The sequence below is a fragment of the Prionailurus bengalensis genome, chromosome B1 (genome assembly GCF_016509475.1).
Source record: "Prionailurus bengalensis isolate Pbe53 chromosome B1, Fcat_Pben_1.1_paternal_pri, whole genome shotgun sequence".
NCBI classification, from domain to species: Eukaryota; Metazoa; Chordata; class Mammalia; order Carnivora; family Felidae; genus Prionailurus; species Prionailurus bengalensis.
Genome location: NC_057344.1, coordinates 204,279,208 through 204,302,672, shown reverse-complemented (window position 1 = coordinate 204,302,672; position 23,465 = coordinate 204,279,208). Strand labels below are relative to the sequence as shown.

General features: G+C 52.6%; 1 protein-coding gene across 1 annotated transcript in view; it reads left to right on the top strand.

The window, feature by feature from the left end:
* The window catches only part of HTT (huntingtin), a 149,621-nt gene that overhangs the window by 103,162 nt on the left and 22,994 nt on the right, over positions 1 to 23,465 (top strand). Inside the window, exons 41-51 of the mRNA XM_043573106.1 lie at positions 5,259 to 5,466; positions 10,047 to 10,188; positions 12,730 to 12,909; positions 13,046 to 13,222; positions 13,485 to 13,561; positions 14,886 to 15,024; positions 16,073 to 16,195; positions 18,001 to 18,214; positions 18,583 to 18,728; positions 20,584 to 20,761; positions 21,652 to 21,747. Coding sequence (XP_043429041.1) covers positions 5,259 to 5,466; positions 10,047 to 10,188; positions 12,730 to 12,909; positions 13,046 to 13,222; positions 13,485 to 13,561; positions 14,886 to 15,024; positions 16,073 to 16,195; positions 18,001 to 18,214; positions 18,583 to 18,728; positions 20,584 to 20,761; positions 21,652 to 21,747 — 1,680 coding nt within the window. The remainder of the gene's footprint in view (positions 1 to 5,258; positions 5,467 to 10,046; positions 10,189 to 12,729; positions 12,910 to 13,045; positions 13,223 to 13,484; positions 13,562 to 14,885; positions 15,025 to 16,072; positions 16,196 to 18,000; positions 18,215 to 18,582; positions 18,729 to 20,583; positions 20,762 to 21,651; positions 21,748 to 23,465) is intronic.

Genomic DNA, 23,465 nt, shown 5'->3' with positions numbered 1-23,465 from the left:
GCTGTAACAAGCAAGCAGCATTTCCGTGGCTCACACAGCAGAGGGCTGTTCTCGTCTGTGTGCCCATGCAGGACGCTGTTCCTGCTCCCTGGCGGCTCTTCTCCCTGTGGAGACCGGAGCCCGGGCCCTTGACCTTCGTGAGGGTCAGCACCCTGTCCTTGCTGGCTGAGGAAGCGCAGAGGGAAGGTAGACAAGACTGCCTTAGGCTGGAAGCGGGCTGCATCCTTTTTCCTGTGTTTCTCTGGTGCAGCTCTTAGCAGCCCCCACCCTTTACAGGGGCTTGCTCGCCCCGGTGGGGGACTGCTTCCCGGAGGGGACACGGGCCTTGGGGCGCAGGCTGCCACCTGACGGAGACGGAAACCAGGCATTTCCCAGGTGGCAAACATCAGAGGTGGGCATCACGGCAGGACCAGCAGCCCCATCGGCCACCTGCCAAGGGCTCCAGACAGACCAGGGGGCTTTCTAGAGCTTTTACCAGGGCATGTGTGTCCCACCCTCCCCTCGGGTCGGCTCATCTCCGGACAAAGAGACACAGCCCCACAGTCCCTTCCTCCCATCTCCTCTTCCCTCTGCTGCTCTCACTCCTGTCCCTTGTGTGTCCCGAGTCTCGCGCGCACGTTTGCCCGTCCCCGTCGTGCAGCGTGTAGTAACGCGCGTGTTGTCTTCTCTTCTTGCCTGTGGCTGCGCTGAGAACCGCGCCTCTGGCTAACAACAGACCGACCCTGGGGCGCCTGGGGGGCTCAGTCGGTTGAGCGTCTGATTGCGGCTCAGGCCATGATCTCACGGTTCAGGAGTTCGAGCCCCACGTCAGGCTCTGTGCGGACAGCTCGGAGCCTGGAGCCTGCTTCGGGTTCTCTGTCTCCTTCTCTCTCTGCCCCTCCCCTGCTCGTGCTCTGTGTCTCTCAAAAAAATAAATAAATGTAAAAAAAAATAAAAGCAAAAGAACCAAAATACAAACCGACCCCTTCTTTGTTCCGTGGCTTCCTCCCCTGTCCTCCCTCTCTACTTACTTCACGGCTTTTCACAGCAAACGTCTCTGGAGGTTTTTCCTGCACTTCTCGCTCTGGTTTCTCCACTTGTAGCCGTGTGACCAGGAGCGCGTCTGCGCAGCGGCCTTGTGTGCTCCTCCTATGTCTGCGGGACGGATTCCCCCGCCGCCCGCCTTCCTTCATGACGCTTTCTTTCCAGCCTCTTAATTGTACGTGTTCCTGGTTTCTGTCTCCCCCCACGCCAGCTTTCCCGAGATGGAAGTGACTTCGTAACACTTGCCTGCTGAAGGGTACAGCGTACTGACTAGATGTGCGAGGACGCTGTGGAGTGATGGCTGCGGTGAGTTCTGGCACCGTCCATCACTTCACGCAGTTACACACTTTATTTTCCTAAGATGTGCTTTCTTAGCGACTTTTAAGTACACCACACGGCAGTGTTATCTAGAGTCCCCATGTGGTACGTTACAGCTTGGAGTGAATAACGGGGATTTGTGCTTTTGACCCTCTTCACCCAATTCTCCCACCCTCACCCCTGCCTCTGGCAGCTACCAGTCTGTTCTTGGCATCTGAGTTCGGTATTTCAGATTCCACACGTAAGTGAGATCATGTGGTTTTAGTCTTTATTTGTGACTTATTTCATTGTATTTTATTTGTTTTTATTTTAGAGCGCTCACAAGTGGGGGAGGGGCAGAGAGAGCGAGAGAGAGAATATCCCAAGCAGTCTCCACACTCAGCGTGGAGCCTAACGCAGGGCTTGATCCCATGACCCTGGGATCGTGACCTGAGCCGAAATCAAGAATCATGTGCTCAACCGACCGAGCCACCCGGGGGCCCCAGCCTGACTTACTTGATTTAGCATAACACCCTCAGGATCCGTCCATGTTGTCACAGATGACAGGATGTCTCTTTTTTTATGACCCTTGTGTACGTATACCACATCTTCTTTACTCCTTCGTCTCTTGACGGATGCTGATGTCGTTTCCACGTCTTGGGTGTTGTAACACTGCAGTAAATGTGGGGGTGCAGGTACCTCCGAGATAGCGGTTTTGTTTCCTTCAGATAAATGCTCAGAGGTGGGATCGCTGGATCGTGTGGCCATTTTATGTTTAGTTCCTTGAGGAACATCTGTACTGTTTTCCACAGCGGCTGCAGCAGTTTGCACGAGGGCTCCCCTTTGTCCACATCCTCGCCAACGCTTGCCTTTTTGGTAGTAGCCATCCTAGCAGGGGGGAGGCGCGAGCTCGTAGTGGGTTTGATTGCCGTTTCCCTGACCGTGGCGGACGTGGAGCGTCTCTTCGTGCACCTGTTGGCCATCTGTGTGTCTAGGGAAAAATGCCTGTGTCGGTCTTTTGCCCACTTATTAATCGGATTCTTCGGTTGTCTGCTATTGAGTTGTATTAGTCCCTTATATTTTTTGGACATTGGCCTCTTGCGAGATGTGTTGTTTGCACATATTTTCTTCAATTCTGTAGGTTGCCTTTTCATTTTGTTGGTCGTTTGCTGTGCAGAAGCTTTCGGTTTGGTGTGGTCTCACCTGCTTATTTCTTTTTAAATATTTTTATTTTTATTTTATTTTTATTTTTTTAAATTTTTTTATTTATTTTTGAAGGAGAGAGAGACAGAGCATGAGCCAGGGAGGAGCAGAGAGAGAGGGAGACACAGAATTTGAAGCAGGCTCCAGGCTCTGAGCTGCCAGCACAGAGCCCGACGCGGGGCTCGAACTCACGGACCGCGAGATCGTGACCTGAGCCGAAGTCGGTCGCTCAACCGACTGAGCCACCCAGACGCCCCGGCACCTGTTTAATTTTTTATTTTGTTGCTTGTGGTTTAGGCGGCACGTGCAAAAAATTGTTGCCAAGACCCAAGCCAATAAGCTTTCCCCTGTTTTCTTCTAGGAGTTCTGCGGTTTCAGGTTCTACATTTAGGTCTAATTGATTTCGAGTTCATTTTTGTGAGTGGCATAAGGTGGGGATCCAGCTTTCTTCTTTATCTGTGAATATCCAGTTTCCCTCACACCATTTAGCAAAGAGGAGTCTTTTCTCCTTTGGGTATTCTTGTTCCTGGTTCCTGTCCTTGGTCTCTCTTCTCTCTCTCCTGGTATCTCTGTCTCTCCTCCTCTGTTTCTCTTACACTCCCTGTCTCTGTCTCTGTCTCCGTCTCCCACCTCACTGTCAGTAGGACTGTCTCCCTTGTGACCTGGCTTGGTCATTGCTGCAGAGATGACTCATCATTGTCTACGTAGTCTGGGTCGCCCCACGGACTTGACTGCCTTGATCTCTCGTGTCCGTCCTCCTCGTAGCTGTGTGACTTGGTGTCTTGCCAGCACGTCACACTTGGGATAAAAATTGAACTCGTCCCCTGGCATAGCTGCTTTACTCTGGCTCCTTTTTGCCACTTTGGTCCGTCCTCACCGGGGGAGATGCTCAGACCCCAGCGTTGCTGCTGACTCCTCCCCGCCCCAACGAGCCGCCTGACTTCCTCTGCTCTCCCGTCCACTTCGCCCTCTCTGCTGACGAACCCCCTGCCCCCAGAGGCCGTGAGAACCTTCCTAGCAGCCCTGCTTGCTGGTCATTTGTTCGGGCCCGTGCCTTGCTGAGCCCTTCACTCAGGTTTTACTCTTTGATGCCCTGAGCAGCTGCTGCTCCTGATTCCATTTTGCAAATGAGAAAGCTGAGACCCGGGTGATGTGCAGCCAGGGCCGGGTAAGTGGGGGAGCCGTGGTCTGATTCCAGAGCCTGCACTGCATCCCGGGCACCTGGAACACAGCACTGACTATGGGTTCCTGCCCCTGTTCCGTGAACCCCCTCCTCCGTGGTCTGTCACTCCCTGTGCTCTCCGGCCTGGCTCCCCTATTCCTTCAGGACAGTGCCTGCCTCTTCCCTCGTGTCCACTGGCCCTCAAGGAGCCCGTGCAATAATGGAGGGCACGGAGAAGGACCGGGCCCGGGCTGAGTGGGCCGGAGGTGGGTGATGCTGTCCACACAGCACCCAGAGAAAGCCCTGGAAATGGAGCCAGAGACAAGACGAGTGCTGGACGTCTCACTGGAACTGACCTTCTGAGTATGTCTGCCGTGCTGCCTGGGTGCCCCGGGAGGCCAGCCCGGTGTCATGTGCTGTGACTCTCCTGCTTTGGTTAGTTCTCTTTCTCTGCCTCAGGTCAGAGGCGCAACAGTCACAAAGTAGTAGGGAACAAATACACAAAGCGTAGTCTGTCTGTGTTTGCCCACGTTAGGGCCCCTTTGCACTTGGGATGTTGTAGAACCTAAACTGGAAATAAGATTTTGACTCCCCAGCTGTGGTGCCAGGAGACTCGAGATACAGAAGGCAGGGAGCCGTTGGCAGCCCCCACCTGTGTTAGGTCTTCCTGCTGGGCTCGCAGCGCGTGCGTGTCTGCTGGTCCTTGGGGCGAGGGCCAGCTCATGTGGAGCCCGGGCAGATGGCACGGGAGGCGTCTTGAGCTGACTTCGTATCTGTCTAAAGGAGGGGATAGAATGAAATCGCTAATTCCCGGAGGGGATTTGTCCAGGCCTTGAGGGCGATGCCGTGGACAGGCTTGTGGGCAGAGGGCCACCGGGCGTGCCGCTGACGTGCCCAAGCGGAGCAGGTGGCTGGCTGCGTGGTGGCCCCGCCCCAGGAGGGCCCGTGCTGGCCCTGTGCTCCAGTAGTCTGTGGAGCGTGGGCACTTGCCGTGGTGCAGCCCAAATGGGACCCCAGGCCTCCCAGAGCTCAGCCTTTCCACACTGAGCAGAGAGGAGCCGACCCGGGCCCTCCAGCCCCTGCCATCTCTAATTTCTGGGGCTTTCTCTGCTCCCCGCGGGCTCTCGAGGCTTCTTTGCAAACAAGGAGACGTTTATTACGTTATGAGTGGGGTGTCGCGAGGGTCCTGCCGCTCCTACCAGAGTAGCCTTGCTGTCCCAGGGGCAGTAACCTGTGGCGCCCGGTGTGGGCCACCTGCTCCTCAGTGGAGCCGGGTCCGCTGACACGGCGCAGGTGCGGCTCTTGGCGCGGGGCTCCTGGGGAACTTGCTGACAGCGGAAGGGAAGGCCCGGCGAATCAGGCGTCAGCTCCCGTGGCTGCTCCGTTAGATGGGCAGCATGTCTGGGTTTTGCTTCAAAAGCCCAGTTTTCTAAGTGCCAAATGCTTTGTGTAAGTACAGGAGAAAGCTGAGGGTGTACCTTTTGTGTAAAGTCTTCCTGTGGCCACAGAGCGTTGGGCCCCAGTGAGCCGCCAAGACATTTCCCTCTCAGTTCTACTTTTGGCTTGTTTCTAGGAATGTTCCGTAGGATCACAGCAGCCGCCTCCAGACTCCTCACGGTGGACAGCAGCGACAGCAGCTTCTACGGCCTGGACAGGCTGAACGCGCAGGTGCGCGCCATGGTGCCCACGCATCCGGCGCTCGTGCTGCTCTGGTGCCAGATCCTGCTGCTCGTCAGCCACACCGACCACCGCTGGTGGGCAGAGGTGCAGCAGACCCCCAGGTACGCCCGCCCCCGTGGGCCGGGACGGCGGTCAGCGGGAGGTCTGGCCCCGTGTCCGTGAGGCTTTGTGCAGATTCCGCTCTCTGTCCGTCTTCCTCTCGTGGGGAGGAACGTGGTCAGACCAGAGGCATTTACAATAGCTGCCGCTTTTTAAGTGTGGTTTCTTTGACAAGTTCTTCGACACTGTCCCTCTTGTGGTTCCTTCTGGTCATGCTGTGTCCCTCTTGCTGGGCTCTCGTCCGTAAATTGGTTCCAGAGCCAGACGTGTTGCAATGTCTTAACTTCATTGTAAGTTAAATGTGGTTCTGGTTATTCTTAGATAATGAAGTAATTACTGAGCAGCATTTCAGAAGTACTTGGAAATGCCCTCTTTTTTATCATTCGAGAAGACTTACTAAGTATCTGATTGGGGGTGACCCCCTTTTTGCAAAGCGTTTTCAGGCGTAAGCCTTGATTCCTGGGCATTTGCACACACGTGGGAATGAAGCTTTGCCACCCATCCCCCAAGCTGGGCCCTCAGTGTGGTGTTTCTGGAAGGCTCGAGAGCCCGTGGGGAGCAGAGAAAGCCCCAGAAATTAGAGATGGCAGGGGCTGCAGGGCCCGGGTCGGCTCCTCTCTGCTCAGTGTGGGAAGGCTGAGCTCTGGGAGGCCTGGGGTCCCAGTTGGGCCGCACCGTTGCTTTCAGCTGGAAAATCCAGTGTTGGCAGGCGTCACTCACTGCCCGCTCCGTGCTGTGTGTTGTGGAGGACCCAAAGGAACAATAACACCCGTTTCCGGCCCTCAGCGTGCTTACGGTTTACTTGGGGAAGACAGGCTACTGGACACATTTGAAATGCTTCGAGAACATTGTTAAGTTTGTCACGATGACGACCGACGGTAAGAGTCAGGGACAGAGAATGCGTGTCTTCCGCGTCGGTGCTTCCTCAGTGCACACACCAGGCAGCTGGCAGGCTTATTAGAACCAGGGTTGGTTCACCAGGTCACTGGCGGGGCCTGGGACTCTGCTCCTCCGCCAGGCTCCCGGGTGGAGTGATGCTCTGGTCCGCGGAGCACACGCCGGGCGAGGCCCTGAGTCCCTGAGGAGTGGGCCTGAGAGCCGCCGGGGGCTCGTGCCAGAGACCCGGACTGTGCGTGCGTGTGGAGAACGCGTGGAGTGCACGTGTGTGCGTGTGTAGAGTGTGTGTGCCCGTAGGGTTTGTGCGTGTGCGTAGAGCACGTACGTGTGTGAGGGCGTGTGTGTGGAGGGCACGTGTGTGTGCACACGAGGTGACAACATACTGGTGGTTGAAGCTAGGTGAAGGGTGTGTGACTGACTGCTCATTGAATTAACCTTTCAGCTCTTCTGTTGGTTGGAAAGTCTTCGGAGTAAAAGTTCAGGAAAACAGATCTAGGGAGTCGGGACATTTGAGACCGCCTGGCTCTGGACGCCTCACAGGAGGTTTGCTCCAGAGGGAGACACGTGGGACGCGGCTGTGAGTTCGAACGGCTCCAAATCCTCCCCACCCGGGACGTTACAGGCGCTTCCCCTTCTAGGCCTCGGAGTGGGTGCAGGGCTGCGTGTCATTACAGTTTTCATTCGTGTTTCTCTCATGACTTAGAAAGTCAGTCGTGTTTTCACGTGCCTGGTGGCCATTTGTATACCTTCTGTTGTAAAGTACACATTCAGATGTTTGCTGTTTTTTAAGATTTGGCTGTCTGTTGTCTTGTTACTGGGCTGTAAATTTTTTATATTCTGGATGTAAGCTCTTTGTCAGAGGTAACGTAAAAGTTCTCTCTCATTCTGTGGTTTGCTGTTTTATCTTCATGATTTAATTTGAGCAGAAATGTTAAAATTCTATGCAATCAAGTTTGTCAGTTATTCTGGTTCATTCTTTTTCTGTCCAACCCAAGAAATGTGTGCCTCCCCCAAGAGCACCAAGATTGTCTTCTGTGGCTTCTTCTGGAACTTCCATAGCGTTGGTGCTCACCGCTACGAGCTAACATTTGTGTGTGACGAAACGTGCGGGGTGCTTCGGTCCGCATTGCGTGTGGAAAAGGCCGTCCCGCCTCTGTTGAGTCCCCGTGGCACCTGCCTCAGAACCCAGTGGGCACCGGTGCGCGGACCTGCCTCTGGGCCCTGCTCACGGCCGTCACTCCGCGCTGCCGGCACCGCCACTGCGTCCCTCGGCCGCCCTGCCGCTCCCCCAGCTTCCCTTCACGTTCAGCATGGCTTTGGCTCTTTTATGTTCTTTGCGTTTCCACCTGCATGTCTTTGAATCCGGTTGTGAGTGCAGACAAGCCAGCGGCGGGGGTTTGACTGAGCTTGCAGCCGGTCTGGAGAGTGATCTGGAGAGCCCACGTCCAGCGTCCAGTCTTCCCGTCTTCGAACTTGGCCTCTCTCCCTGCTGAGTTAGGTGCTTCGTGTGCCACGACCGTCTCCTAGTGTCTGGCGTACAGGGGTCACGCGTGTTTCTGAATTGTTTCTGCGCTTCATCTGGGATGGTGTGTCAGGTGCTGCTCTCAGAAGCGTTTTGTTTCGCGTGGTGTGCCGCTAGCTTCTGGAAATGCAAGTGGTTTTGTGTACTGACTTCACGTCCCGAGACCTGGCCCGACTCACGCGGGGGCCCCAGGAGGCATCTCTGTGCACACACACGGGTCACCTCCAGGTGGAGACTTTCCACTTCTTCCTTCCCCGCTTGCATTCCTCCTTTCCTCTCTTCTGCTTCAGGACACTGACCAGGCCCTGCACACAAGGCTGGCCTCCTGCGTGTGTGTTTCTCGTGGGGTCCACGGGTGCCACTTCCGTAACGGCTCCTGTCCACTTGCTGTCCAGGGCGGTGGAAGAGATGGACTTGGCCACTTGACAGCATTTAAGACACGGAAACTGCAGAGGTGTTATTAATCGCAGTGTTTCGCTTCCCTTTTTTAAAAATTTGTTGCTTTAAGTAATCTCTGTCCCTAACGTGGGGCTCAGACTCACAGCCCCGAGACCCAAGAGTCACATGCTCCACAACAGAGCCAACTGGGGGCCCCAGAGAAGACAAAAGCAGATTTAGTCAGTAGACTTAAATGCTTGAAAATTCCGAGCAACCTCGAGAGCCAGTCACTGGCAGAGGCTGCAGGCGTCCCTTTTGCTTTGGGGAGCTGTGTAGGTGGAGCACCCGCCATGGCCACAGGGCCCCTTCGACCAGCTGGGGGTGCAGGAAGAGTCGCGCTCCTCCGGTCTGCCATGCTGGATCCTTGCCGGTCTCTTTCCATTAGTGTTAGGTGCTTGTGTGTGGGGGGGCGGGGGCAGTGTGTGCGTGGTCGTGTGTGTCGTATTTGTGGTGTGCGTACAGTCTGTGTACGGCGGGTGTTTGGTATTTGTGCGGCGTGTGTTTGGCTCTTTTTGTGTTGGTGGGAGTTAACCCGCTAAGTGCCTCCATCAACTCTGGGAAGTCCTGTTCAGACCACCCGCTCCTTTTCTGTTGCGTGTGCCTTTGTTTACTCTGACGTTACGTCAGAAACCTCTGCATCCGGGAATTGTTTCCTGGGGCTGGCAGGAGGGCTGAGGAGAGGAGACGTTTCTGTTTGTCGGTTTTAAATTGACTTACAACTTACAGTACAGGACAACCCACTCTTGTACCAAGTGTCAGGTGAATGCCACCACGGTCACGAAACAGATCAGTGCTGTCACCTCAGAAGATTCCCTGCGTCCTTCGTGGTCACCCCCATACCCTGCCACTGGTCCGTGCTCTGTGCTTGTGTGTAGCCTGTTGCACGGTGCCGTTTGGATGGAGTAACACGGTCCGCGCTTCTTCAGTCTGGCTTTGTCACTTGGCGCGCTGTATTTAAAGGTCTTTTATGGCGCTGGCGCGCATGTGCCGGTGATCTGTTCTTGGGATCAGCGAGTAGTTTTCCCTTGTCTGCGTGACAACAGCTGGCTCGTCCGTTCACCAGGTGAGAAAAGGCCAAGTGCAGTTTGAACAGGTTTCCAACCTGTAGAATATTTTAGACCAGTTCCCTTGTAAATCCTGAGGTGTCAGAGGAGAAGTTGACACATTCCAGAACATTCTCGTCCTCGTGTGACCTCTGTCTCCACTAAGCTCTTTGCCGCCGAGGGAAGGAGATTGTCCTCACACTTAGGCCGGGGCAAGTTTGTGGGAGTGGCAACAAGTGTGTGAAGGGTTGTGGCGGAATCGAGGGTTCCGAGTGTGTGATTCCCCTGGGCTGAGAAAGGAAAAGACCGGCTTCCCTAGAGGCGGTGAATTTTGCAGACCTGCTCTCTGCCGGGGCCTCGGTGAGTGCGCGCTTCCCTGGTGACTCGTGAAACACGGTAGGCAGCTCGTGCGTGTGCCGGCGCTGGGGTCCCCACGGCAGCTGCCTTGTCCCGCGCGGTGGCCGAGAGCCTCGGCGCCTGAGTGCCCATCCGCCTGCAGCCTCGGGCCGGCCTTGGCCTTCAGGTCAAGCATTTGGCGGTTTTCCCCGTGAGACCCTCTTCTTTCTTTCGTTTTCCACGCATGCGTTGCCGTAGCTCAGAGGCCAGCGGCTAAGAGCGCACGTCACACACGCGGTGGGGGTGGCCGTCCCAGAGGCGTCAGCACGCCTGTTCCTCCTTCCAGGAGACGTAGTCTGTCCAGTACGAAGTCACTCAGCCCCCAGATGTCCGGAGAGGAGGGGGACTCCGACGCGGCCGGTAAACCCGGAATGTGCAACAGAGAAATAGTGCGGCGGGGAGCTCTCATTCTCTTCTGCGATTATGTCGTAAGTCGGGAAACAAGGGGTGTGGTGGGGCAGGGGCAGCTTCCGCGGAGCCACCTCCTGCCACCCAGCCACCAGCTCGGAGACCACAGGACCGTGGACCGCAGCGAGCGTTGGGTCCTGCTCCGGCTGGTCGCGGAAGGAAGGTTTGTCTGCAGGTCCCGTGCCTCTGGCACCTGGTCGGCCTGCCTGTGTGACGGGAACGAGCCGAGAGTGTGACTTTTGAGTGCGGCTCTCCTACGAGGTCCTCTGAGGTTCGTCGTCTGTGGGAAGGGCCTTAGGGACCCGTTGCTTCATTTTAAAGTTGCTTCCTGGGGCGCCTGGGGGGCTCAGTCAGTTGGGCCTCCGAGTTCGGCTTAGGTCAAGATCTCACGGTTCGTGGGTTCGAGCCCCTTGTCGGGCCCTGTGCTGACAGCTCGGAGCCTGGAGCTGCTTCGGATTCTGTGTCCCCCTCTCTCTCGGCCCCTCCCCGGCTCACACTCTGTCTCTCTCTCTTTCAAAAATAAATAAATGTTAAAAAAAAATTTTAAGTTAAAAATTTCCTGGTTAAATGCCATCCGTTTTATTTTATTTTATTTTATCTTTTATTTTACTTTATTTTTATATTACGTTATGATATTATTTTATTTTTGAGTATTGATTTTGAGAGACACAGAGACAGCATGAGTTGAGGAGGGGCAGAGAGAGAGAGGGAGAGAGAAATCCCAAGCAGCCTCCACGCTGTCAGCGCAAAGCCCAGTGCGAGGCTCAAACTCACCAGTCATGAGCCGAAACCAAGAGTCGGATGCTTAACCGACTGAGCCACCCGGGTACCCCATATGCCGTCCTTTTCAAAAAGATAGCATTTGCGGAGTTGTTGGCCGTCAAATGAGCATCACATGTTTCGTAGAGAAAAATTGATAAAAACCAGGGGTGCCTGGGTGTCTCAGTTGAGTGTCTGACTCTTGATTTTGGCTCAGGTCACGTTCTCACGATTCATGGGATTGAGCACCTTGTCAGGATCTGTGCTGACAGCATGGAGCCTACTTGGGATTCTCTCTCTCCCTCTCTCTCTGCTCCTCTCCCCCTCGTGCACACTTTCTCTCAAAATAAACTTGAAGAAAAAAATGAGAAAATTAACGAAAACCAATAAACAGAAGAAGATACCATCTCCTTGTAATTGCATTAACTCAAAAAACCTGTTGTGGCATTTTGGCTGGAATTTGGTGCTTTCTCTCTCCCAATACAGAGCATGTGCACGTCTTTGGCACTAACATGGCACCATGCACATGCTGTTTTCACACAGCAGAGGGCATGACATTCTCAGTCGGAAAGGAAGGGGACTCTTTCAAGGAACTCGTTGTCATCAGAGAGATTTTTTATTGCTACTCACTTTTTTTACTTACATTCTTTACGTTGACATAGTTTTTCTATCTTATTCTACTTTTGAGAAGTAATTACACAATGCTTTCACAGAAATGTAAGAAAACTACAGATTTTATAAACTAATGCTATCAAGTTATCCCCCATAGAAAATACTAATCAGTAACCATGTCAAAGAATTGTTCTTATTGTACAGTTTCTGCCTAGGAGGATTATGAATTAAGATGAGAAAGCAACACACATATTTAAAGATGGGGAAGAAAAAGGGCGGGGGGAGCGCCTAAGGGGCTCAGCCAGTTAAGTGTCTGGCTTCGGCTCAGGTCTGATGTCACCGTTCGTGAGTTCGAGCCCCACATCAGGCCCTGTGCTGACAACTCAGAGCCTGGAGCCTGCTTTGGATTCTGTGTCTGCCTCTCTCTCTGACCCTGTCCCGCTCACACTGTCTTTCTCTCTCTCTCTCTCTCTCTCTCTCTCTCAAAAATAAATAAACCTTAAATAATAATAATAATAAAAAAAAGATGGATATTTATTTCCTTATAAATCTTAAGTTTCACCCCTTAATGTCCATGTGGAATTTGTTCATATTTTGGATTCAGGCGTTCTGTCAAAACTGTGACAGTTGTGGGAGCCCTTTTTCTCCAGTGACCTGTCACAGGATTGGAGAAGGAGAACCGGAGAACACTCTCACTCTCGTTGGGCCGGATCGAAGCCCGGACAGAGCAGGGCCTGCCGTGCATGGGAGTGTCTGTCACCTGGTCTCCTGCATCACGGCTCGGTCCAGTCACCTGAGGGCAGGGCGATGTCGGCCCTGCTGTGCCCGCTGCCCTGGGATCACTGGTCCATGGCAGGCGCCCGTTGACCCCTGTAGCCCTGGGCCTTGCTCCTCTCTCTCCCTACCCCTTGGCCGGTGTCCCTCGGAGCTGTGCTGGAGTGTCACATTTCCCTGGCGGGGTCTGACATCCAACAGCTTTGGCCACATCGTAGGGTTGAAGGCAACGGAGTCTGTGAAGTGAGCTCCGACCCTGATGATCATTGGTGGTCAGACACTGGACGTTTTCAGTGAAGATCATAATTTGGGATTTATTTTCCCCTTCCTACCTCTTGTGGCCTTTTCTGTGGCATCGGTATCCGTTCTGTGCTTGTCTACTTGGAAACGAGTCTTTCACTGTCTTTTTTCCTCAGTGTCAGAACCTACACGATTCAGAGCACTTAACGTGGCTCATCGTGAATCATATTCAGGACCTGATCAATCTGTCCCATGAGCCTCCCGTGCAGGATTTCATTAGTGCTGTTCACCGGAACTCCGCCGCCAGCGGCCTCTTCATCCAGGCAATTCAGTCTCGTTGTGAGAACCTTTCAGCCGTAAGTCTCTCTAGTGACGACTGTTGCCAGTCCGTTTTTTCTCTGCCTTAAACACGTACCGTCGGAACTTTGAAACTGCTCGTTTCCAGTTGGCAAAATCCTGTGCCCTTGCTGCTTTCCTTCTCCCCACCTCCAGCCCACCACCCTGAAGAAGACGCTTCAGTGCTTGGAAGGGATCCACCTCAGCCAGTCGGGCGCCGTGTTAACACTGTATGTGGACAAGCTTTTGTGCACCCCGTTCCGAGTGCTGGCTCGCATGGTCGACACCCTTGCCTGTCGCCGCGTGGAAATGCTTTTGGCCGCAAATTTGCAGGTACTAGAAAAACACCGAGACTGATTTTTACCGAGAAGTTAGCAGAGCAGGCAGAACAGTTGGCTGGTTTTTTCCTCCACAGGCATAGTCTTCACATGGCCGCTGAGCGAAACATGTACAAGATGTGTAAATTCCTTGTGTGCCTGATACGAGTGCTGCCTGTACTTTCTACTCGTAAACTGTACACGTTACTCTTTGCTTTTTAAATCAGCGCAAGGTTATTTGGATTCATTACATGCTGACGTGTTATTGTCCACTGCAGAGCAGCATGGCCCAGTTGCCGGTGGAGGAACTAACCAGAATCCAGGAATACCTTCAGAGCAGCGGGCTGGCTCAGAGGTAATGCTACAACCAGGCCTTCCTTGCTTTTGGATATAAAGGCTTCGATCTGTAAGGGGATAAGCTCAGGACGAGAGATCGATGTGCCTTGTAGGTGAGTTTTCCGCAGAAGGGCCTTGAGAGAAGGCCTTCCTAAATGACACGGAATGGGACTCACTTTATAAAAAGGGAGATGAGCAGACAGCACTGTGTCTGCCGTCAGAGCAGACACGCCTGCGTCCCCTTGGCCGCCTGAGAGGTTGTACGTGTTCACCAGGCTGTGACAGAGGAGAGGGTCACCCGCCTTATCTTAGCAAAACCGCAGCGTGTAACCTAACTGCTGCGCAAGAGCGGGCCTGTCTGAAAGACGTTACCCACTTTTCGGCGTGCAAGAATTATATTTGCGTCTTGTTAAAATGTTACCTCTGTGTGGTATTTATCACCTGATTTTGTTGCATAGTCTTTTAGAAGCCTTATCAGAAATCCTGACATCTGTTATCGATTTCTTCAACTAAATAAATAAAATATGTTTTACCTTTAGATTTTACCTTTTGCCCTCCACAGGGGGGGAAGGCGTGTGCCTGTGAGCGCATGCGCGCATGTGTGTGTGTGTGTGTGTGTGTGCGTGTGTGTGCGTGTGTGTGCGCGCGCGCGCAAGAGAGACAGAGACAGAGAGACAGAGAGAGACAGGGAGAGAGCCAGAGAGGGAGAGCGGGAGGGAGAACGGGGTAGAATGCCTGTGCTGTGGATCGTTGCCGGTGTCTTCCCTGGGGAAGGGGCCTAACCGGGTAGACAGCACACGGTTTGGACGGACGTGCAGTTTGCTGGGCCGGTCATACTGTCATTTGCATCATGAAGTCGTTGCTCTCTTAGCAGATAGCGGAAGGTCAAACCATTATTTTTTGATTCTACATTTAGATTTCAGACCAGATGAGGAAGATTATATAAATACCTTGTTCAAGGTGAGGTGCTTCTTCTATGAAGTGAACATAAATTGGTATAAATGTTATCGTGTTGGGAGAATCAATGGGAGATTTTGTGCACTTGGGTCTTAGAATAGATGATTTATTTTGCATTTGTAAAGAATGCTTTTATTAGCTGTTAAACCATGTTATTGCCTGTTACGATGTTCGAGTATAAATGAAATGTCTGCAAAACGTTGGTGGGGCATGAACTGTGCTGTTAAAAATAAGCCAGAGCCTGAAGCTGCATCACCACCTGTCTGAGCATTGTTGAGGCAGCTCTGAAGAAAACGTGTCACACGTGTCGCATCCTGCTTTAGGAAGCCACCGTTACTTCTTACCCGTGAAGCTGTGCTCTAACCCCACGTGTGGTCCTATTCCAGACACCAGAGGCTGTACTCCCTGCTGGACAGGCTTCGTCTTGCTACCGCACCGGGCTCCCGTGGCCCTTCTCCTCCAGTCACGTCCCACCCGCTGGACGGGGATGGGCCCCTGGCCCTGGAGACAGTCATTCCAGACAAAGTAAGTGTCTGGCCCGTGTGTGCGTGTGACACACAGGGCCCGGGCGCTCCGTGCTCCCGTGAGCCTTTGGCAAATCCAGAGGGTGCAGCGGGGCGGCTCAGGCAGCGAGGCGTCCTGAAACGTGGCGTGGCTCCCGAGGGCTCTCCGCCCGTCCTGCTTCTTGCTGGCAGTGGGCGGGGTCCCATCACTGACAGGATGCCTTAGGTCCAGCCCAGGTCATCAGCAGGAAGTGTGGGGTGAGAGAGGAAACGCTGTTTTGGGACACTTCTGGCGTCAAGCAGAGGGGCATCGGCACGGTTAGCAAACGGGAGGCAGGGGAGGAGTGGCCGTGGCCCGCGTAGCCCGAAGTGCCTGCCCCCCTGGCCTGTCTCCCTCTCCTTAAACCTGCCGACCTGCGTGCTGAGCTCACCGTCCCAAGGACCCTGGTACTCGCCGTCACCCTTAGTACTCAAACTGCAGAGCTGGGGACCATTTGGGGCCTCGGCAGATCCTTGGTACTCTGTTTTCTGGAGGGAGGTCAGCGTAGATGTGAACTTGGGTTTCGAAAACTCATAGCCCAGGCACAGAGTGGCAAAGTTCAGGCCTCTACACTCAGATTCGATTTGTTCGGAGCCTCTGCTGCACTGGCCTTGGAGAGGAAGGAGCGAGGCAGACACCCCAGTAGAAGGTGATCAGAGCATTCCCAGGCGAGGGCTGGACAGTGGGTGAGGGCACAGGGAGGAGGGCCTGCTGGCCCCACACTTGAGCTGTTAGGAGGGCCCTGGAATGTTCACCGGGTAAGGGAGGAGAGGCTGTCCAGTAGGTAACGGTGAGTCCAAAGACAGCCTTGTAGCAGTTCCCGTGGAAAAGGCCTGTGGTTTGGTGAGCAGCCTCACGGCCAGCTAGACTCCAGTTTTACTGAAGCTGCATTCACGGTCCATCTGGGGCCCCCTGTCCTTTGGTCTGGGGCCACAGGATGTGAGGGGCAGTGATCCCAGAAACAGCACGTGTTCAGTAGAGTTGAAGCCCCTGCCCAACTGCATGGCGTTATCCTTTTTCTTCTTCCCAGGACTGGTACCTACGTCTAGTCAAATCCCAGTGCTGGACTAGGTCAGATTCTGCGCTGCTGGAAGGGGCAGAACTGGTGAATCGGATTCCTCCCAGTGACATGAGCACGTTCATGATGAACTCGGTACGGTGGAGAGCAGCAGGACGCCGGCAGGATGCTGGACTGGCTTCGTTATCACGTGACTGACTTAGGACGTGTGCTACTCGCTCTTCTGCCTTAATGGCAGAGACTCTAATCCAGACAGGATGGAGCATGGGAGTCTCTGGGCTAGGTGGGACGGGACATGGAGAGACGAACCCATTCAGGGGAGAAATTAGGGAGACATTAATCCAGACGGGGCAGGACAAGGGGAGGCTCTAACCCGGGGGTGGGGGGTGCAGGACAAGGAGAGACTCTAACCCAGACGGGCAGGACATTGTTTCAGCCACATTAGAATCCAAAAGGAAGTAAACTGTGTTTAATTCAGCTTTTCATGCCCTTGAAGGAAATAGGTTCTCTTAGATTATTGTCTGTTCCCATTGCATATTCTCATAGTCATGAGGAAAGGTATTGAGATGGTATAGCACACGATTTAACTGACTCTCATGGCATTTCGGAAATTGATCTTCAGTAAGGCCCCTCCCCTTATTGTAGTGAGGTCCTCTTGCCCCCACTACTTATAGTGAGGGCCTTGTACCTCTCCTACGTACAGTGAGGTCCCTCCATTACTTGCAGTCAGGCATTCCCCAGCCCCTCACTAGATGTCATGAGGTCCCCGTCCCCACCCTTGATGTCGTGTAGGCATGCAGGCAGAGCCGACCCAGGAGGCCCTTGCAAAGCATCCGAGTCCCTGTCCCAGCTCTTGGGCAGGTCCTGTGAGGAGTGGAGCCCTCCCCTTCTGTACCATCCACAGCCTTTGCTTCCTTCCCAGACTTCCTGGGGCAAGCAAGTGACTAAACCTACGTGTTTCAGTGCTGCCTCAACATGTACCAGATGGGAATGCAGAGCAGCAGGGGCCTGGGGGGCCAGCAGGGCGGCTGCGTGGAGGGTGGGGGGCCGGCAGGGCAGCTGCGTGGAGGAGGGTGGGGGGCAGCAAAGGATGGGCTGGGGGAGGAGGAAGAGACTCAGGGTAGAGGCCACACAGCAGTCTTTGACCAAGTGCTGATTTTTCATTAGTCTGACAGTAGGCGCTACATTGAAAAAACAGAATTGGCTCCAATCAATTTGCTGAACTCATTTTAAGCTCCATTCAGTGAAAGCTGATTCGCTGAATAAATTTGATGATCTATTTATTGAATTTTCCAATTCAGTAATTGGACTTTTAATAGCTTTAAAGGTTCTAGCTGTAGCAGAAATTTCAATTTTGGTCACTGATGATGACCTAGCTTTTCTGAATGTTACCTAAAATAAGATGAATATTCTACCTGAAAATTGGCCCCTAAGATCCTTAAATGGTTTTTAAAAATTGGCAAAACAGTACAAATTGATACATGGTCATAAGAAATGCTATTTTTCAACCACCATCATGGCTGTTTTGACTTATTTCACCTGCTTTTGAACATACCTTTTTCAAACTTGGTGAATGTGTGGTGTTTCACTGGATTTCTTGGGTGCCTTGTCAGCTTCGTTTTGTATTTTTATCAATTAAAAATTATATGTGTTTTAAAAAAAAATTATATGTGTTAAATTTTTTATTTCAAACGAATCTGAAGGTATAAACGATTTAAAATATTTCTTTAAGAATAAAGTACCCCAAAGAGATCAGAAATAAACTTCACCGAGCATATGGTACTTATTACGGAAAGCAGACTACTCTTTAAGATATTTTTTATGGGGCACTCGAGGGTGTTCTCTCAGAAATGTTCGCATCGTCCTTTCTTCTGTGTGTTTTTCTTGCCTGCTTGAAAGTGTGTAATTGTTGTTACTGAACCTTTAACGTCCTGATTCAGGAATTCAACTTAAGCCTGTTGGCGCCGTGCCTGGGCCTTGGCATGCGTGAAGTCTCCGGAGGCCAGAGGAGTCCACTTTTCGAAGCAGCTCGCCTGGCGACTCTGGACCGTGTGACCGGCCTGGTGCAGCAGCTCCCTGCCGCCCACCACGTTTTCCAGCCGTTCCTGCCCACAGAGCCCACCGCCTACTGGAACAAGTTGAATGATCTATTTGGTAGTTAAAAGAGAAACTTCTTTTATTTCTTAAACATGCTGCAGAGCCAGTACTGTGCTTTGCACTGAGTCAAGACACGGTAAATACCGTTGATCTAATAAACTGAGAGCACGCACAGAGGTGACTTGAGAAACAGTGCTGGGACCCCTAGCTCTGGGTGTCTCGGCATGTTTGCCGATCCTTGGCCCAGCCCTGGAGGGGCACTGAGACAGGCTCTGAGGAAGGTGCATCCCGAGTCACGCGTGGAGTTAGGTGTGGGTGCGGATGTGCTTCTGAGCTGCGGGTGCCTGCAGATTCTCGGAGAACGGCCTCACTGCCGTTCACGAGCCTCTGCTAGAGTTGCGCTCACCCCCAATCTTGTGTTTTAGGGGATGCTGTGTTGTATCGCTCCTTGACCACTCTGGCCCGGGCTCTGGCCCAGTACCTGCTGGTATTCTCCAAACTGCCCGGCCACTTGCACCTTCCTCCTGAGAAGGAGAGGGACACGGTGAAGTTTGTGGTCATGACCCTCGAGGTAAGAGGCAGCTGGGGAAGTCATTGTTTCTGTGCTGAGGGACTGTCACTAGAGAAGTAGGGAAGGCAGTTTTGGCTATAACCTGGGAGCTGTGCCGTCAGGCAGGCTCGCCTTCTCACAGAGACACTAACTACAGGTGGTGAAGCCTCACACCTGTCACCTGCTTAGAGCACGTTCACATCCCCCGATCGTGCTGCTTTCTCACAGGTGCCTTGGGAGATTGGCAACACGGTGCTTCCTGTCCCTACCTTAGAGCTGGCCCTGGAGAGCTGGGCCTGGGACCTGGACTTCCGCCCACAGCTGTCTCCCCCTGTGTGTCTGGGGCGAGGGCGCAGGTCATAGAGGAGGGTCTGGTGGGGAGAAGCAAGGGTCACTGGAGAGATGGGCAGAAACCTCTCAGGGATCTCCCAAACAGTGTTGGAAGTCACGTGCTTGTGTGTAGACCTCTTTGCTTGATTCTAAGCTGCCTCTCATTTCACGACAGATAGCCACTAGATTTATTTTTCTAGGGAAAAGGAAGCACCACTGATGTAGTGTGGATCCTAATTTGGATAATCAAAGAAAAATAGTCTGGGAAAATTATTATGCTTTAAATTGAGAAATAAACCCGGACATTTCAGCCATGGGGAATTAAACACTCTGTGTTGGCACTTACAGTCACCCCTAAAATGTGTACATGATGTGGGTGTGTTACCTTTCCATATAATTTCTGGAAAATAGTCTAGCCTACATCCTTGCAGCCAGAGACCTGAGCTGTGTCTCTCAGCCGAAGCAGGACACGGCTGACCCAGCGTCAACTCCGCCTGCCACTCACAGCAGGGAGAGAGAAGGGTGTCAGGAAGGCACCGTGCGATCGTTCGTGAAGGGATGAGCAAGCACCGGCCTAGAGGCAGGCTGAGTCACATGGCTGCTGATCCCTGTCCTCTGGTCTCAGTGTGGTGAGCAGGCCGCCAGGCAGTACGTCTCAGTACAGAGTGATCGCTGGCCACCGCAGTCCTGTGCCTGCTGCATACAGGGCAAAATGCTTCCACGCGCCCACTCATTCAGGCCTTACTGCGGTTCTGGGACATGGGCTCTGTTCTTCCCATTTTACGGACGAGGAGGGCAAGGCTTAGAGAAGTCGGGTGGCTTGCCCAGGTTTACCCATTAGGAGGTAGCCAGTAGACATTTGAACCCAAGCCTGGCCACGTCCCAGACCCATGCTCTCAGATTCAGCCTCTGACTACGACACGGGCAAGGCCTGCCTGTGCCCGGGGAGCCCCGAGTAAGAAGACCTTGGCCTGGAGGCCATGTAGCCAGCAAAAGATTTCTTTCTTTCTTTTTTGAGTTTTTTTTTTTTTTTTTTAACATTTATTCATTTTTGAGAGACAGAGAGAGACACAGCACAAGTGGGGGAGGGGGACACGGAGAAAGGGAGACTCAGAATCCCAAGCAGGCTCCAGGCGGTGAGCTGTCAGCACAGGGCCTGATGTGTCAGCACAGAGCTTGAACCCACAAACCGTGAGATCATGACCTGAGCTGGAGTCGGACACTTAACCGACTGAGCCACCCAGGCTCCCTGACCAGGGAAGGATTTCTAGAGAAGCCTACAGAGCTGACGGAAAGAGGAGCAGCGAGATCAGGGTGGCCATTTCGGCAGAGAGGAGAGCCCCAGGCACTTTTGGGAGCAGGTGGTCAGGCACGAATGTAAGGGACTGGGCGACGGGGGCCCATTCCTCTGGAAGGGTGTCACGACCTGCTAGCCTCTGGCGCTTTGGACAGTTCTCTGAGAGCTGGGGGTCGTTTGCTCCCTGACAGCCCGGAGACAGGAAGGAAGCAGGTCTGAGCTGTCTGTAACACTGACCCTCCCCCCTAGGCCCTGTCGTGGCATTTGATCCATGAGCAGATCCCGCTGAGTCTGGACCTTCAGGCGGGCCTGGACTGCTGTTGCCTGGCCCTGCAGCTGCCCAGCGTCTGGAGCGCACTCTCCTCCCCAGAGATGGTGACCCACGCCTGTTCTCTCATCCACTGTGTCCGCTTCATCCTGGAAGCCAGTGAGTCTGTGGCCACAAGGGCTTTCTCTCCTTTCTCACGTGAACCAGTCCTCAGCTCTGCAGGTCGAGTCGTAGGCATTTATTTGGCACCACCTGTTTACCAGGTGCTAAGCAAGGAATTGGGGGTGAATCGGTGAATAAAATATGAGCCTTGTGTTCATCTCCAATGTCTTGGATTCTGCACTAGAATTAAACTGGAATTTGCTTTTGTAGTCATTTTGTTTAGATTTTAGAGTTCCAACTTTCATAAAAAAAATATTTCCAATGTTATGCCCCTTTGATCTCTGGTCCTAGCTGACTGTTTCATGCTTTTAGTCCCAGATGACCATAAGATTTAATAAGATTACATTAGAAAGATTGTTTTCTGTTATAGTCAAAATGCTTGTTTCTATAATGCATTGTAATACTAATATATTATAAAATAAAAGTGACTTATTCTTTTCAAGGAACAGTGTCCTTAACAAGGGTCATTAGCCAGAGTTTCTTAAAAATTGGACATTATAGTTTACATGTTAGAGGGTGTTTTGAAGTTTCATTGTTTAAATTGTTTTCATCTGTGCATTTGTAGTCAACTTGAAAACAAAGATCTAGGGAGCAATTTTTCAAAGCCAGACTTCTTGGGGATTGCAGTGATGCTCTTAGCAGTAATGAATCACGAGCTGTCTGATAAAAACCTTCAGGGCGAGAGGTGGCAGACTTAGAAACTCCACGTAGAAGTCGAGTCCTGAGCGTTGTGGGCTAGCCCAGAGACTAATAATACCCAAGGCTGGTACTGTCGAAAATCTAGACCTCATGTGACTTAGTCTCTCACCTTGAGATGTTGTGAAACTACGCAAATGTGACATCTTGAATAAAAAGAAGTAGTAAAGTTTGTTCTCTTGTGATTTTAGTTGTGGTGCAGCCTGGGGACCAGCTTCTTAGTCCAGACCGAAGGATGAACACCCCAAAGGCTGCCAGAGAGGACGAAGTAGATTCAAACACACAAAGTAAGTCTCAAGACCCACTTTTTTTCTTACCCTGTTTCTTTGGGGTCTTGAAATTCATTAATAAAAGAGACTTTTAAAATGGTAAGTGTGGACTCTTAAAACGTTACTTAGTTTAGCTGCACTCTGTTGCTTCTGTCTAGTTGCTTATCTCTGGAGCGTAGTTTGCAGCTTCACCTCGCGTGTGCTCTTTCCCCTGCTGGCACGCTGGCTCTGTCCATCTGGCCTCCTTGGTCCCCCAGACTCAGCTGGGGCGTCACCCCCCAGGGAAGCCCTCCGGGGTCCCCACAGCCACTCCTCCCCACCTGGCGCTTCCGTCCTCTGCAGGGCCTCCTGCTCTGGTCTCTCACCTCGACTCTGAGCTCCCTCAGGGCAGGGACTCTGTTCCCTCTCTGTGTTCTCGCCTTTGTAAACGCTCGACAGATGTTCCCTGGGTAATGAATGAGTAAGTGGAATTGCTGAGAAGCTCGAAGTTAGTGGAAATACCCACGTGAATGATAGGTGACCAGAGCGTCTACTTCAGCCGTGTGTTGTGGTGGATTTTTAAATGAAATTTACTGCTCTTCCTACAAAATACATGTCCACGTCCCATTTATTTACAGCTTTTCTAGATTCAGATGGGATCGTTCTCATCTCTTGATTCCAGCCTCTCACTCTTTAAAATGTGGTGAGACAGATTGGGAGGAAAGCTCTGGGCTGAGCAACTGCTTGTCGCTGGGGGACCTCCATGCTCCTGGGGCTGGGCGGGCTCTTCACCCAGAGGCTGTGACTGGAATGCGGGCCTGCAACCCCCGCACAGAGATGGGAAGCAGACGCCCCGGCTGCTGGTTCTTGTCTGCCCCTTTCGTGGAACACTCTTCCTTGGAGTACGAGAGTCTTAGCCATATTCTGGCGGCTTAAGAAACCTGTTTTTTTCAGAGGGGCACCTGGTGGCCCAAGTGAGTTAAGCGTCCGACTTCGGCTCAGGTCATGATCCTGCGGTTTGTGGGTTCGAGCCCCGCGTCAGGCTCTGTGCTGACAGCTGGGAGCCTGGAGCCTGCTTCGGATTCTGGGTCTCCCTGTCTCTCTCTGCCCCTCCCCACTGCTCACACTCTGTCTCTCTCTCTTGCTCTCGCTCAAAGAAAAATAAGCATTAAAGAAAAAACATTATGTACTTCAGAGCAAGTACATAAATGCTTTCTTATTGCCAGCTTTTGTGCAGTCCCAGGTAATGATGGCATTTTCCTGTCATTAGTTTTGAGCATGCTGGTTTTCTAGTTACCTGTTCAAGGCTTTGTAATTGTCTAACCATCCAGAAACAACGGTGTTTCAGTACACAGCCAAGCTCTTCTCCAAGTGTTTACCTCAAAGCTCTACAGTTCTGTCAGCTGTTTGGGATTTCATGATTTCCTGTTGATAATGTGAGGGGTCTGCAGACACTCACTTCCCTGCTCAGCCACTTCCTAGCTGAGTGACCTTGGCCAGTTATTATCCAGTGCTGCCGCAGCGGGGGTACGGATGACACTACCCTCAGGGGGTTGGTGTGAGGATGAAATGAGTTAACCCATGTACAGCACCCAGAATAAGTGCCAGTCTTGTTATAAGTGCTCAGCAAATGGCACCATAATTTTCATCACCACGTGAATTTCCATTCCTCAAAATACTTCAGGCACTTCAGGGGGTCGAGTCAGAGCACACAGGCCCGTGGGCTGGAGCATGCTTAGTTTGCGGCCATTGTGCCC